Below are 15,272 nucleotides of genomic sequence, written 5' to 3' on the forward strand. Positions count from 1 at the left end.
TCCTAAGTCACAGACCAAAGTGGTGCCCTGGAGTTAACACCCACCCAACTATTCCAAAAGGCATAAAAAGGACACATATGTCTCCTCAACATTTTATGTGTGTTTTCTTTGATGGCTATAACTTTTGCTGAATATTTTCTTATACAATGATGATTCACCCCCCCTTTTTTTTTTATCTTTTCTTCTCTTTGTGAATTGTTCAATAGGGAATTTGGTAAAAGAGTCCCTCAGTTTAATGCTTATGTTTGAACCAAGTCATGGGTATTGTTGGACATGTTCTTACACCCCCATATACTTTGATAATGCCACGTGGCTTTATTTCTTGTTTGCATAGGCACACTAAAACGGGAAAATACTATACATACAAATAAGTTCTTATCTAATAGAGATGGGAACACATAAATCTTGTAGTGCAATGGGACCTTACACCCTGAACATTGACACAAAGACTTGGCACAGGCCTCAGAAAAATGGGCATTCTCCATTCACCATTGATCTAGGGAAGACATCTACGAAACATCCAAGGTTGTCTATAACATCACCTGGAGGCAATCCTCTACCAGGGAAGACCCTACCGCTGCTCTGACATCAACCTACTCAAAAGAGACTTCCCTTAACACTGAGAAGACTTAACAACAACAATGACCTGCTTACTGGACAGGGCTTTCTGTATTGCCCTTAATTGTGAGGTGAAACTAGAGGATACTCCACACCAGCCTGACTTCAATGTAGGATGTGCAGATTCCAGGATCTTTAATACAGAAATCTGATGCCAACAATTGGACTCCGTGAAAAATAAAACTGTATTGGCACTACAGACAATGACTTGGATTGAATAAACTAGTTTGCCTGGAGCCTAGAGTTGGTCTTATGCCAGGAAACTTCAGGGGTAGGGGTCTCCTTGTATTTAGACCAAGGCTTTTCCTTTCCATGTCCCCCATATTTTGGTGGGCCTATGCAAACAATATTTGCCACTCTAACACCGTTTTTACTGTGCCCTTTTGACTAACCCTTAAAAAAAATCTCTTAAACTTTTGATGTTAACTTAAACTAATACGTATGTGCATGAAAATATAAAAAAAAATACTATGCCTTCAATGTTTAAGGAGTCTCATAAATCTCATGGCTTTAGGTTGCTTTGTGTACTGCTAAGAAATGTTATAATGTACTACAATCTGGGTTCTTGTGGACAAAGTAATTGTACATGGGTTCTGCCTTATTTTTCTTAATGTTCTTTGACTGTAAGTTCAATATTTAGGCGTCAGCAAGGGGACTTCTTCTGAGAACTCTGTTTATGGGTGATTGTCCTTTCACTGTAACTTTACCTTATCCTCTTTGCATCATTGTTCTCATAATTAAAAATAAAAAATTAAAAAAAAGGGAAGTCGTATTAGCTATTATGCCTGATTGTATTCCATAAAAATGTTTAGAACTTTAATAAAATCATGTTAATCTATAAATCAACTTGAAGAAATCAATATATTGCCAAAGTTTTACATCACATGTTTTTCCATATTTTAACTCTATTAAATTAGTCTAGCGTGTAGTTTTCCAGTTTCAAGATATTGTTCTTTTTTAGTTGTTAATCTCTAAATGTTGTTTACCCTCTTGGGTTTTGTATGTTTTAAAAAAAAATGCCTGCACTACCTGAAGAAGTAGAGTTTCTATTAAGTATTAAAGTTCAGGAGGCTGAAGAGATAGCACAATGATAGGTCAATTGCCTTGCACGCAACCAACCCCGGATAGATGGTGGTTCAAATCCCATGAGCAATTTCTGAACTCAAAGCCAGGAGTAACCCCTGAGCACTGCCGGGTGTGATCCAAAAACCAAAAAAAAAAAAAAGTAGAAATTCAATTATAAAAAAGATGGAAGAAGAAATATTTCCTGAGTTTATATTCTGTCTGCGCCAGAGATTCTGGTGATTATGGATACCTATCAACACTACCCACATTCCACAAGTGCTTTACCCAGTAAATCTTTCTAGCAAAAGGGATACATTACACAGTAGTCTCTCTCAGTCCTACAGCTGGCAGGCAGTGAACTTCATCTGTTTAGTGAAAGGGCAGCTCAGCTCTAATCTGCTTACCTGGGATGGTGTGGACTTCGTCCAGAATCATGAGGCCCCACTCCTGTGTTTTGAGCCACTCCATCACTCGCTCAGCCTCCCAGGACCTTTTGGTAGTGTGGCCCAACATGGAATAGGTGCTAATGGCAATTGAGCAGCCAATGGGCTTGTCCTTGGCATCAGAGGTGAAGCGGCAGATCTGACTGTCATCAATGGTAGACCACATTTTAAATTGGGCTTTCCACTGCTCCACAGACACTGCTGAGTTGCCCAGCACCAGACAACGTTTTCTGACAGTGCATGCAGCTGTCACACCAACCAGGGACTTCCCAGCACCTAAGAGAAAGCAAAGAGTGATCCTACTCAAGGCCAGGTGATAATAAAAGAATAGAGAATGACAAAGATAATTCAAACTATTTGTAATGATTCACCTCGCTGATGCTATAAGGCATCTATTGCTCTAAGAAGTTTTTCTTTATAGAAGAAGAGCCAGACACACTTCACATTCCAGGGTAAGAAAGATAAGAAATGGGCCTGGAGAGATAGCACAGCGGTGTTTGCCTTGCAAGCAGCCGATCCAGGACCTAAGGTGGTTGGTTCGAATCCCGGTGTCCCATATGGTCCCCCGTGCCTGCCAGGAGCTATTTCTGAGCAGACAGCCAGGAGTAACCCCTGAGCATCGCCGGGTGTGGCCCAAAAATCAAAAAAAAAAAAAAAAAAAAAAAAAAGAAAGATAAGAAATAAGTCTCAGGGTCCTTCTACAGCATGTTATAAGGATCTTGGTTAAGTGATGACATTGCAAAAATATAAAATCAGAGCTACAAAAAAATACCCTACTACTACTAGCACTCTCATTTTTTTTTAAAGTGTTTGTTTGCTTATTTGTTTTGTTTTCTACCCCTACCTGAATGGGGGTGCTCAGGAACCATGTGTGATGCTTGGATTTATTCAAACTGAATTGGCCCTATGCAAGGCCTACTGCCTTAACCCTATTCTATCTTTCAAGGCCCTATAATAGCGATTTGTAAACATGAGAAAACAAAATGTCTAGTATAACTTATCCAAAGCCAAAGGCAGAAAGTATTACTGGGAGTTTAGGGTGTCTAACACAAGATACTGCATAAAGAAGAACTTAGAGACTGAATAAAGAAGAACTTGATACAAAATAATTTATTATTCCACAACAAACTGAGCTAACAAACAGCAAAGAAAATGACAATATCTAAAACTCTATTACAGTATAAAGCTTTTACCATAATAAAACACAAAAAGATAGCCAAATGAATACAGAAAATATTTGTACACTGTATGCCTCATAAGAGTTATTTGGATATTTTGATTTTGTTTTGCTTTGTTTGGGGACCACACTCAATGATGCTGGGGGTTGCTTCTGGCTCTATACTCAGGAAATACACCTAGCATTGTTTAGGGAATCATATGGGATGTCAGGGACTGATCCCAGGTTGACCATATGCAAGGCAAGCACCCTACCCTCTGGACCAGGGGTGGCAAACAAGTTCAATACAAAGAGCCAAAATTTTAAACTGTGAGAGTCAGAGAGCCACACCACGCAGTGACCTGCCAAAACAAACACTCACACAAAAGCATATAATTTAAACAATAATCTATTAGGGGCTGGGCGGTGGCACTAGAGGTAAGGTGCCTGCCTTGCCTGCGCTAGCCTAGGATAGTCCGCGGTTCTATCCCCCGGCGTCCCATATGGTCCCCCAAGCCAGGAGCGACTTCTGAGCACATAGCCAGGAGTAACCCCTGAGCGTCACTGGGTGTGGCCCAAAAACCAAAAAAAAAAAAAAAAACCAAAAAAACCAATAATCTATTAAACACATATTGCATTTTGCCACTTTGAGTGAGGGTAAAAATCCTGCAGTGATGGTGAGGGTGTGCTGCGTCCTCCACACTAAGAACTAACAGCAAGATGTGACACAACATGTGACACACGGGTCCCCGCTCGCTGGCTCGTGCAGTTGTTTCCGAGGGATGGGAGACAGGATGACACAGCTTGGGGGCGGGACTACGCGATCGGAGATCTCTCCTCAGAGGTCCCTCCTCAGAAGCAGCATAACAAAATCCAAACTTGGCAAAGAGCCACAGTATACAAAATAATGATAAGGGCCCAGAGAGATAGCACAGTGGTGTTTGCCTTGCAAGCAGCCGATCCAGGACCTAAGGTGGTTGGTTCGAATCCCGGTGTCCCATATGGTCCCCCGTGCCTGCCAGGAGCTATTTCTGAGCAGACAGCCAGGAGTAACCCCTGAGCACCGCTGGGTGTGGCCCAAAAACCAAAAACCAAAAAAAATAAATAAATAAATAAAAAATAATGATAAAAAGCAAAGAGCCGCATTCATTTTGGCCGGGAGCTGCATGCGAGAGCGCGTGTTCGCCACCCCTGCTCTGGACTAATGCTCCAGGCCCTATTTGGATTTCCATATCCAAAGCATATTGAAAAAAGAAAAACCCAGAACACATAGGGGCTGGAGTGATAACACAGCAGGTAAAGCATTTGCCTTGCACATAGCTGTCCTGGGCTTTATCCCCAGCATACCATACTCCTAAGTCTGACAGGAGTAATTTCTAAGCACAGAGCCAGGAATAACCCTTGCGCACTGCCAAGTGTGGTACAAAAACAACAGAAACAAACAAACAAAAGAAAAACCACCCACCTACCAACTCATCACCACCACCACCCGCTACAGTGGGTATTCTCCAAATGGGCATCTTCAAAAGACATATGAAAAAATATTCATTATAATTTACTATAAAAGAAATGTAACACAGTGAGATACCTCATACTGTGACAAAGGTTTACCTTTATATATCAAAAGCAACTGTAACACAAGTGTTATAAGGAAAAAAAAGGAATGCAAAATGGTACAACCATTTTGGAAAATGCATGCATTTTCTTGCATATATATATATATATATATATATATATATTTTTTTTTTTTTTTTTTTTTTTTTGGATCACACTGGGCAGCTCTCAGGGGTTACTTCTGGCTCTACACTCAGAAATCACTCCAGGCAGACTCGGGGACTATATGGGATGCCGGGATTCAAACCACCGTCATTCTGCATGCAAGGCAAACGCCTTACCTCCATGCTATCTCTCCGGCCCCTTGTGTGTATTTCTTGAGGTGAAAGAGATTATAACATGATCCAGCAACCACACTTTTCAAACCGCTATTCAAAGAATATAAAAACTTTACACATAAAGGTAGGCCTACTCCTAATATTTATAACATTATTTACAATAGATAAATCTAGAAATATTCACATTCCCACAATTGATAACTGGATAAATGGCATGGTACATTTATACAATGAAATGCTATTCAGTTATACAAAAATTATTAAAGTTTGCCATTTGCAACAAAATGGAAGAAGAGCAGGAGGGCTATGAAAAACAAAATAAGTGTCTGCCTTATATGCAGAAGGACGGTGGTTCGAATCCAGGCATCCCATATGGTTCCCCAAGCCTGCCAGGAGAGATTTCTGAGCTCAGAGCCAGGAGTGACCCAAAAACAAGCAAACAAAAAAAAAGCAAAATAGGTCTAATGAAAAAAGATTAGTACTGAGTAATTTCACCTATGTATGAAAAATTAGGTTATAAAATCAATCAATAAAGATAAAAACATAATAAAATACAGTGGACAGGGGCTGGAGAGATGATGCAGTGGTAGGGCATTTGCCTGTTCGCGGCTGACCCAGGACTGACCACGGTTTGATCCCAGTGACCCACATGGTTCCCCCAAGCCAGAAGCAATTTCTGAGTCTATAGCCAGAAATAGCATAACCCTAAAGCATCATTAGGTGTGGCCCAAAAATAAATTTAAAAAAATATACTGGACAGCGATGCAATAACTAAAGTTATCTAAGAGAGTATTGGGGTAGGGAAACAGTTTGGGAAAGGAATTAAAAAAATTTTTTTTTAAATAATGCAGTGAGTAGGAAACTTATCTTGCAAATAGTATACTTTTTTTTTTCCAATTCCCAGCCCCCCAGGTGTCCTCAAAGTCAACCAGGAACACTCTGGAAATGGTTCAAAAACAAACAAAAGTTGGCTGAAGAGACAGCTCAAGAGACTGAATGCGTGCAAAGCACTACATGCAGAAGGCCTGGGTTTGATCACAAGCACTACAAAATTCCTTGAGTAACCCACCAAACAAAAAAATATACAAATTAAAAAGATTGGGGGCCGGAGCATTGGTGCAAGCGGTAAGGCATCTGCCTTGCCCACGCTAGCCTAGGACAAACCATGGTTTAATCCCTGGGCATCCCATATGGTCCCCCAAACCAGGAGCGATTTCTGAGTGCGTAGTCAGAAGTAATCCCTGAGCATCACCGGGTATGGCCCAAAAACCAAAATAAATAAATATATAAAAAGATTGGGGGAAACATCCACATTACATTTCTTAAAAGCAATAAAAAGGAAAAACTGGGACTGAAGAGATAGCATGGAGGTAGGTAGGGCGTTTGCCTTGCATGCAGAAGGATGTTGGTTCAAATCCTGGCATCCCATGTGGTCCCCCAAGCCTGCCAAGAGTAATTTCTGATCATAGAGACAGAAGTAACCCCTGACCACAAACAAAAAAAAAGGGGGGGGATAAAGAAAAACTGCTTATTAAAAAAAATTCTGGGCTGGGCATTCAAGAATGCAATTAAGTATATATGTTGCTGGCAAAGACAAAGAAGGTAAAATTTTAGGAGTTTCTTAATTTTATTACCACACCAAGAGATTGATTTCTTTTTTTTTTTTTTTTTTTTGGTTTTTGGGCCACACCCGGTAACGCTCAGGGGTTACTCCTGGCTATGCGCTCAGAAGTCGCTCCTGGCTTGGGGGACCATATGGGACGCCGGGGGATCGAACCGCGGTCCGTCTCCTAGGCTAGCGCAGGTAAGGCAGGCACCTTACCTCCAGCGCCACCGCCCGGCCCCAAGAGATTGATTTCTTAAGAGAGAAATCAACCTACTAAAAAACAATACTTCCTTTACCAGACATGTATCTGAATATTCCAGGAACTTAAAAACAAAAGTCTACACTGCCTTTTCTTAAATGTTCAGGAAGAAGCAAAGTTTCAATACTATGAATCCTCTAAGTGTTGCTAGCTCATAAGAGAGTGCAAGAATGAAAAAACAAACCTAGATTGTAAAGCACCTTACCTCACATCACTACCTACACCTTCACTCTGCACAATACTTTCATTGCCCAAAATATTATATATTAAGTTGATTCGTTTGCCTTCTATCTCTATCCCTCCAGAATAAGTCCTATGAGGTCAGAAGTGTCATTCTATCCACCTACCTGTCATTCTATTCCAGGGCCTAGCATACACTGCAAGCTCTCAAATACTTGGCAAGTTCTGATCTAGACAGTCCTTTAACAAGACAGAGGTTAAAGACATGTGCATGGGGTGAGTATCAGCTAGATGGATTCAGACCAAAAATCTCAGCTATCACCTTACAAGGTCACTTACCACAAGGAAGAACAATGACTCCTGAACGTGCACGTCCATTCCCAAACATCTTCCGCAAACTCTTCTCCTGGTAAGGTCTAAGGACAGCTGTGGGTTTCAGATCAATGTTGATGTCAGGGTTAACAGAATCATTCCGGAAGTCATATTCTGCCAATAGAGGGTACTCCAAGTGTATGCAACGTTTCTGGAGTTCCTCAATCATTTCCTGGAGAGTAATAATGAAGGTTCCATCATCTTATTAACTCTAAATTGTGCTGAGATGGGGCCGGATCGGTGATTCAAGCAGTAGGATGCTTGCCTTAAGTGTGCTAACCTAGAACAAACCGTGACGATCCCCCAGAGTCCAATATGGTCCCCCAAGCCAGGAGTAACCCTGAGTGTCACTGAGTGTGGCCCAAAAACAAACAAAAAAATTGTGCTGAGATACACCACATACTCTTAGAGACCTGACAGTCAAAAAGTAGTTTCTCTAGAGTCACAAACAGCCCTCCATCCAACATTTTGTGGCCCTGCCCTAGAGGAATCTTTTTTTGTTTTGTTTTGTTTTAGTTGTTTGGGTCACACCCCCCAATGTTCAAGGCTTACTACTGACTTTGCACTCAAGGATCACCCCAACTTTGCCTCCTGCAGCCCACAGGTAAATTGAGTTTGAGACCCCTGCGTCTAGACCTTTGCAATTTCAGATTTTGTATGAGAGCTTGTAGTTTAAGCAGAGAAAAACAACTCAGACAAATTAAATCCAATTTAGTAATCAAAACCGCCTCTCAGGTATCTTTTCTCAAACTTTTCAGGGATTGGTGAGGTCTAAGTAATAAGACATTCAGATAACCTCTTTAGGATGAATGGTGTTCTGGCTCCTAGGTGCCAAAGAAGAGAAAGCAATTTGGGATTCCTTTCTTATAAACAGATTAGAGACAGCTGATGCTGGGCTACACCATATTCTTTTTCTAGAAAAGGAATACTCAGAGAAACTCCTAAGAGAAGGAACCAGGATAGGGCATATTTGCTTACCTGTTTGACTTCAAAAGATACTGTCTGTGTCTCTTCCTCTTCTTCCTCATCCTTGTCCATTTGCTCATAAAAGTCAAACAGGTCCTTAGGGATATCAGGTTTTCCCTGTGATTCGGATGCCCGGGAAGTGGAGGGCCCACTGCTACCTTCAGCAGTCTTAACTATCTGTAAAAGGAAGGCAGAATCTAGATTTGGCATGAGACACTCAACTCCAGTTATCAAGCATGTATCAAAGTCAGAAGAAAGTACGAGTTGTAAGGACACTGCAAAGATAATTAGATTGCAAGTGCTGGGCTACATGCATTCAAAGAGTTGAAAATTGAATGCTCTTTCCCCAACTCCCAAGAGGGACCCAGAAGGCCACATACAGCTGATTTGCTTGTGAACGTCTCTGTGATAAGCTCGGTAGTCTCCCCTTCGGCATTCCTCAGGCGACATTCACGAATCACTGGATCCTGGAGAAGATGCTGGATGACATCAGGGTGTGAGCTTTCAACGAAATACCTATAAACAGTGGAAGGATATGTGCTCTAAACTATACACAATTCCAGTAAGTTCCACTGCTTATTCAAGTAGATAATCTTGAATACATTCATTCCTCTCTCTCTTTTGGTAATTGTGGGGCCCCCCACACTCAATGGTGCTTAGAATACTCCTGCCTGGAGCTCAGGGGATCAAAAGCTGCTGGGGATTGAACTGAGGGCTTCACATATACAGTGCAAGTATTATAGCACTGAGCCACACCCCGATCTCCTCTCTCCACTTTTTCATCCTCCCATAACCCTTTACCAAGTTTGAGTTTTGATCTACTGATCATGTTATATAATACAAGAGGATTATGGATGAAGCTCCATTTCGAAGTAAAAAAACAGGAATCTGGGGCCGGAGAGATAGCATGGAGGTAAGGCATTTGCCTTGCATGCAGAAGGACGGTGGTTCGAATCCTGGCATCCCATATGGTCCCCTGTGCCTGCCAGTATCGATTTCTGAGCAGAGTCAGGAGTAACCCCTAGGCGCTGCCGATTATGACCCAATAAAAACCAAAAACAGGGCCCGGAGAGATAGCACAGAGGCGTTTGCCTTGCAAGCAGCCGATCCAGGACCAAAGGTGGTTGGTTCGAATCCCGGTGTCCCATATGGTCCCCCGTGCCTGCCAGGAGCTATTTCTGAGCAAACAGCCAGGAGTAACCCCTGAGCAATGCCGGGTGTGGCCCAAAAGCAAAAAACAAAAAACAAAACAAACAAAAAAAAAACCAAAAACAAACAAACAAAAAAAAAAACAAAACAGGAATCTGAGCCTAATAGCCACACTGCTTAAGGAAAGAACAGTAGTCAATGAACAAAGGTCAAGTTTTAGCCCCATCATTTCATTTCTTTTCCTCACTTATTTGGAGGAGCTGATTGTAATCATGCAGAGCAAAGTTCCTAAAAATGAGATTCATGCCTTTGTGCAGAAGGTGGAAGTACTTTGGATGATCTATCAGAGTCCCTTACTTGTTATGCTTCAGGACCAGCTTGACTTTTCCATAGCTGACTGTACACAACTGCAGGGGTAATAACAAACAAGCAAATAGTCAGTATAAAGATCACTCAGAACATGTTCCTTACTGAGCACATCTTACCTACGAACCCAGTGTATAAACCCAATGGGAGTCAATTTAAATTGAACCTTTTCTATTAGCCTCTATTTTTTTAGATCAAAATCTTCCTCTGTCCTACAGCATGTAGGACATTGCCTTGCATGTGATACCTGGCATCCCGAGCTTCATCAGGAATGATTCCTGGGCCGGGCGGTGGCGCTAAAGGTAAGGTGCCTGCCTTGCCTGCGCTATCCTTGGACGGACCGCGGTTCGATCCCCCGGTGTCCCATATGGTCCCCCAAGCCAGGAGCAACTTCTGAGCGCATAGCCAGGAGTAACCCCTGAGCGTTACCGGGTGTGGCCCAAAAACCAAAAAAAAAAAAAAAAAAAAAAAAAAAAGGAATGATTCCTGAGTATAGAGTCAAGAGTAAGCCTAAGCACTGCAAAAACAAAACAAAATGAACCAAAAAGGCCCTTCCTCTTGTCAAGCTAACTTTTACATTCACCACAGGCCTCAACCTAACCCAGAGATTGACTTGCCATCAATATTATATAGCCATTAGCATAAAGTTGGCACAGTATTATATGCTCAGAAATTTTTTGCTGCATAATAAATTTCAAAGTTTCCTGAGTCCCTCTCTAATATCCTTATTTTCCTAACTAGAATGTAAGTTTCTGAACGGTAGAGAATATAGATTGTATCTTTTTGTTTTTGTTTTTTTGTTTTTGGGCCACACCGGGTGACACTCAGGGTTTACTCCTGGCTATGCGCTCAGAAGTTGCTCCTGGCTTGGGGAACTATATGGAACGCCGGGGGATGGAACCAAGGTCCGTCCTAGGCTATCGCTGGCAAGGCAGACACTACCTCTAGCGCCACCACACTAGCCCCTAGATTGTATCTTAAAGGTTCTCCAAAAACATTTATGATGGAATGCAGTATGCTGTTTTCAGCACTACTATTTCACAGTGGTCATGAAAATTCCCATTGAGCAAGCCCATTCCTGTACCACGAACACCTAAGCCCTGCAGGCTGCTCCTAGGACTGACCCCAGATAGATATACAGGCCTTTCTCCTGGTATCACCTCATACATTCACCAGAACTCCTGACAGTTGCTCTAAAATTGATTTCATTGATAGTCTATGTGCCTGTGACCTTCTCTACCACTACAATTGTGGGATCTGAATCCAGCTGCCCAGCTCTTCTAGACATTCAGACCCAAGCATGTTCAATTGTTCTTCACATGGAACTTTAACCATTGCAAAATGTGAAGTTCTTTTTGACTTTCACTAATGGAAACTGATAGCTATCGCTCATACAGTTATGCAGTATTAGATAAATGTACCATTTATATTGGCAATCTGTTCAGACTGGCAATAAAAAAAAATCAAAAGTGGGGACTAACTGCCACAAAGAGTGGGGGGAGTGCAGATAGGGCAGAGAAGGTGCCCCTATGACAATGATAGTTGGAAATGATCACTCTTGATAAGAACTGTGTGCTGAAAAAAGGTAAAAGTGATATGCATGGTAACTCCTCAGTAGCAATATTGCAAACCAGTCTCTAAAAGGAAGGAGGAGAGACCTGGGGGACATCAGGAAAAAAAAAAAACTGGAGGCATTGGTAATGGGAAATGTGCACTGGTGAAGGAATAGGTGTTGGACATTGCATAACTGAAAATCATGAACAACTTTGTAGCAGTATCTCACAGTGATTCAATTAAAATTATTTTTTAAGTGCAAGGGGTATAACAAGCTATTTTTAGAAGCCCATGACCAAAATGCCAGGCAATTTGTATTTCAGTGAAGAATCTCTTCCTAACTGAAGGCTGCCTTCACATCCATGTTCATACAACCTCTTCTAGACATGCATGTAAAGAGAAAGGGCACAGGCCTTCTGGAGGTTCTTCTTTATATGGACTCTAATCCATTCTTCATTACCTTAACTGCCTAGTTACTTCCTTATGCTAAATACAATCACATCACAGGCTAAGGCTTCAATGTATTGTGGAGGGAATAGAATTTAGTCTATAGAAACATTAAGCATTCACTTGGGCCTTCATTTCCAAATAACCCTAGTCAGATCAGAACAAACCTAAATTAGTAACCCCAATATATGAGTACACACTGGTTAAGAGCAGATCATAGGAAGTATGACCTCAGAAGAACACAAAGCTGAATCCAGAGGAGTAGCAGCTAGTGTAATTAGCTATTCTGTGCCCCATTCTGAATGAGGGGGCATTTTCATGACAGTCACAAGTTAATAATGTATAGATCCTTTATAACTACATTAGAAAGGAAGAAAAAGAGCTGATCCTAAGCCCTTACTCACCTTAATAAACTGCATAATTCCATCAGGGACGCCCGTCTTGCTGAGTTTCCTGAGGTATTCAGTGATATCACTGGTCTGCAGTCCTACACTGACAGCTGCATACAGGGAGTAGGCAGTCAGTTTGTACTCATGAACATGGGTTGGTCGGCACACTGGCTCAGCAATAGCCACCAGGAAATCTTGAGCATATTTGTAAACTGGAGAGAAGGCTTCTAAAAAGATGTGGCCATCAGGAGCCTAAGAAACACCAAATAGACACAAAAGATTTAAAACAAACAAACAAGTGAGTTGGGTTAAAGTGATAAAACAATGAGTAAGGCGTTTGTCTTGCATGTAGTCGACCCATGTTTGATTCGCAGCATCCCATATGGTTCCCTGAGCACCACCAGGAGTGATTTCTAAACGCAGAGCTAGGAGTAACCCCTGGTTACTCACCAGGTGAGATCCACAAGCCAAACCAAACCAAACCAGGTGAGATCCACAAGCCAAACCAAACAAATGAAAACAGTGAGTTGCCAAACTATTAGACCTTTTCTCATATCTTTAATCGAAAGGACTAGTGCCAGTGATACAGAACAGGAAGGTAGGTACTAAGTCTGGTTCAAATCTCCCCCACCCTCTCTCCCCACCATCATCACATTAAGGTTTCCCCAACAACACCAGGGGTCACTACTGAGCTTAGAGTAAAAAAACAGTCCTGAGTACATTTGAGTGTGGCTAAAAAACAAATAGAAATAAGACCAGAGCAATAATACAGCAGGTAGGGCAATTGTCCTATATGAGGCCAACCTCCCTATGAGGTCCCTGATGCCTACCATGAGTGATTCCTGAGTACAAAGTCAGAAGTAAGCCCTGAGCACCACCAAGTATAGTCTCACCTAGCCGAGTCCCCAACCCCTCAGGAGAGGTTGCCCTTAAAAGAATTTGGTAAATGGTCCGTCAGCATATGAGGACTATTACTTTCATCAGATTCAAGAGTAGGGAGAAAAGATTTCCAAAGAAAGTATCTGTGTTCCACGTCCTGCAAAGTAATTAGTCTGCCTTCCCCTCTATCCTAGTTAATTTTTGGTTACAGTTCAAATGAAGGTAGAACTACTCATTCATTCAAGCTGTGGAAAAACAAACAAACAAAAAAATCTGTCTAGCAAACATGTCTTCCACTAACTTTTTACATGGGGAATCAGACCATCCTATCACACATGCCATCTATATAGGAAACAAAAGCAGTTGTGATCCACCAGTACAACTTGAGGGCGTGGAAGGAGCTTAGGATGAGTACAAAGAAGGGGGAAGAGTTGGAGAAAACTCTCAAAGAAAAATTTGGCCTGCTTTTAAGAAGAGTACGGCTTACCACCCAGAGGGGCCTGGAAGTGTGGTCGTCCTTCAGTGGCATCTGCAACCTGTAGTCCTTGGCTCCATACTCATCCACTTTGGTGCCAGACTCATCCACCTGTTTGCCCGCCGCTGAAGGCACTGCTTCCTGAGACTCGTTCCCAGGAACGTCGTCTTCCTCTTCTTCTTCTTCCTCATAGTGTCGCTTCTTGGATTTCTTTTTATCTGCATATCAAACACTGATTTGAGCCCATCAAGTGTGGCTTTAGATTCCTGCCTGGCACCAGTGGGATGAGGTAAGAGGGGGCACCTAGGTGGGTCCTAGTTTGATTTTTTTTTAATGTTTATTTGGGGGCATTATCTCACTGTACTCAGGGCTTATTCCTCACTCTCTGCTCATGGATCACTCCTGGCAGAACTTTATGAAGTATATTAGGTGCCAGTATCAAATCCAGGTTAGCAGTGTGCAAGGCAAGAATTGCATATATAATATGATCATTTTTTCAGCCCACCAAAATGGATCGTTTGGAAATATATTGGAGTTTTAGAAATATACTTCTAAGTTATTAATTCAAGAAAACTTATTATCAAATAGTCCTGGAATTTTTTTTAATAAACAGTAATATTGCACACAAAGATCATGTTAATCTTTTCATTACTTTTAAAGAAATATCTTGCATAATAACTTTGACTAGTATAATTATAGAAATAATATAACAGTAGGACTTTAAATTAACCAAACATGTTTAAATCCTCATAGTTTGATTTCCCCAGGGTCAAGTCAAGCACTCTTAACCAAGCGCTTTCCATTCATTCAATAGCCAGGCTTTCAGGGCAGAGTTTAGATCACAGATGGGTCCCACCCCCCTTAGGCCAGCAGACTGCAGGAATCAGATGTACAGGCCGCCAAAAAGCCAAGAGCAGCTGGGATACAAGTCGCCTCAAGGCCCGAGCGCCATTTCTCACCACGGTCCGCCCGATCTTTTTTGCCCATAGCAGTTTAAAAAAAAAAAAAATCGCACAGGCCACACACGGACAACTCCACCGACCTCAGAGGCGACTACAGTGGAAGAACTTCCGGTTCACCCCGGAAGCTCTTTCCGGTTTACCCCGGAAGTTCTTTCCGCAACAGCGGAAGTTGCTCCTCTGGGCCTGGTTACGGAGTGACCGCCGGAGTTCGCAGCAGACTCGCTGTTGCGGTGCGTGCGGGCTGGGCTCCACACTCGTTACAATAACACGTCAACGAAATCGTTCTTTTTCTTTCTTTTTTTTTAAGATCACACATAATACATCATTTATTCTATATTTTAAAGGGTCACAAACATAACTACTGACTCTAGCATTTTTTGATGGTAATGACCACCCAACTATTTAGAAGGAAACCCTTTTCATTCAAAAGAAGTTGATCTCGGCCGGGTGGTGGCGCTAGAGGTAAGGTGTCTGCCTTGCCAGAGCTAGCCTAG

At 41.9% G+C, this 15,272-nt stretch overlaps 1 protein-coding gene across 1 annotated transcript in view; it reads right to left on the reverse strand.

Annotated features, from left to right (window-relative positions):
- The window catches only part of ERCC3 (ERCC excision repair 3, TFIIH core complex helicase subunit), a 38,720-nt gene extending 23,902 nt beyond the window's left edge, over window positions 1-14,818 (reverse strand). Inside the window, exons 1-8 of the mRNA XM_049773106.1 lie at window positions 14,776-14,818; window positions 13,829-14,034; window positions 12,478-12,714; window positions 10,064-10,113; window positions 8,938-9,073; window positions 8,570-8,734; window positions 7,559-7,763; window positions 2,088-2,402 (exon numbers count right to left, since the gene is read on the reverse strand). Coding sequence (XP_049629063.1) covers window positions 2,088-2,402; window positions 7,559-7,763; window positions 8,570-8,734; window positions 8,938-9,073; window positions 10,064-10,113; window positions 12,478-12,714; window positions 13,829-14,034; window positions 14,776-14,803 — 1,342 coding nt within the window. The 5' untranslated portion in view covers window positions 14,804-14,818. The remainder of the gene's footprint in view (window positions 1-2,087; window positions 2,403-7,558; window positions 7,764-8,569; window positions 8,735-8,937; window positions 9,074-10,063; window positions 10,114-12,477; window positions 12,715-13,828; window positions 14,035-14,775) is intronic.
- Between the last annotated feature and the right edge of the window lie 454 nt (window positions 14,819-15,272).

Source organism: Suncus etruscus, chromosome 5 (genome assembly GCF_024139225.1).
Source record: "Suncus etruscus isolate mSunEtr1 chromosome 5, mSunEtr1.pri.cur, whole genome shotgun sequence".
NCBI classification, from domain to species: Eukaryota; Metazoa; Chordata; class Mammalia; order Eulipotyphla; family Soricidae; genus Suncus; species Suncus etruscus.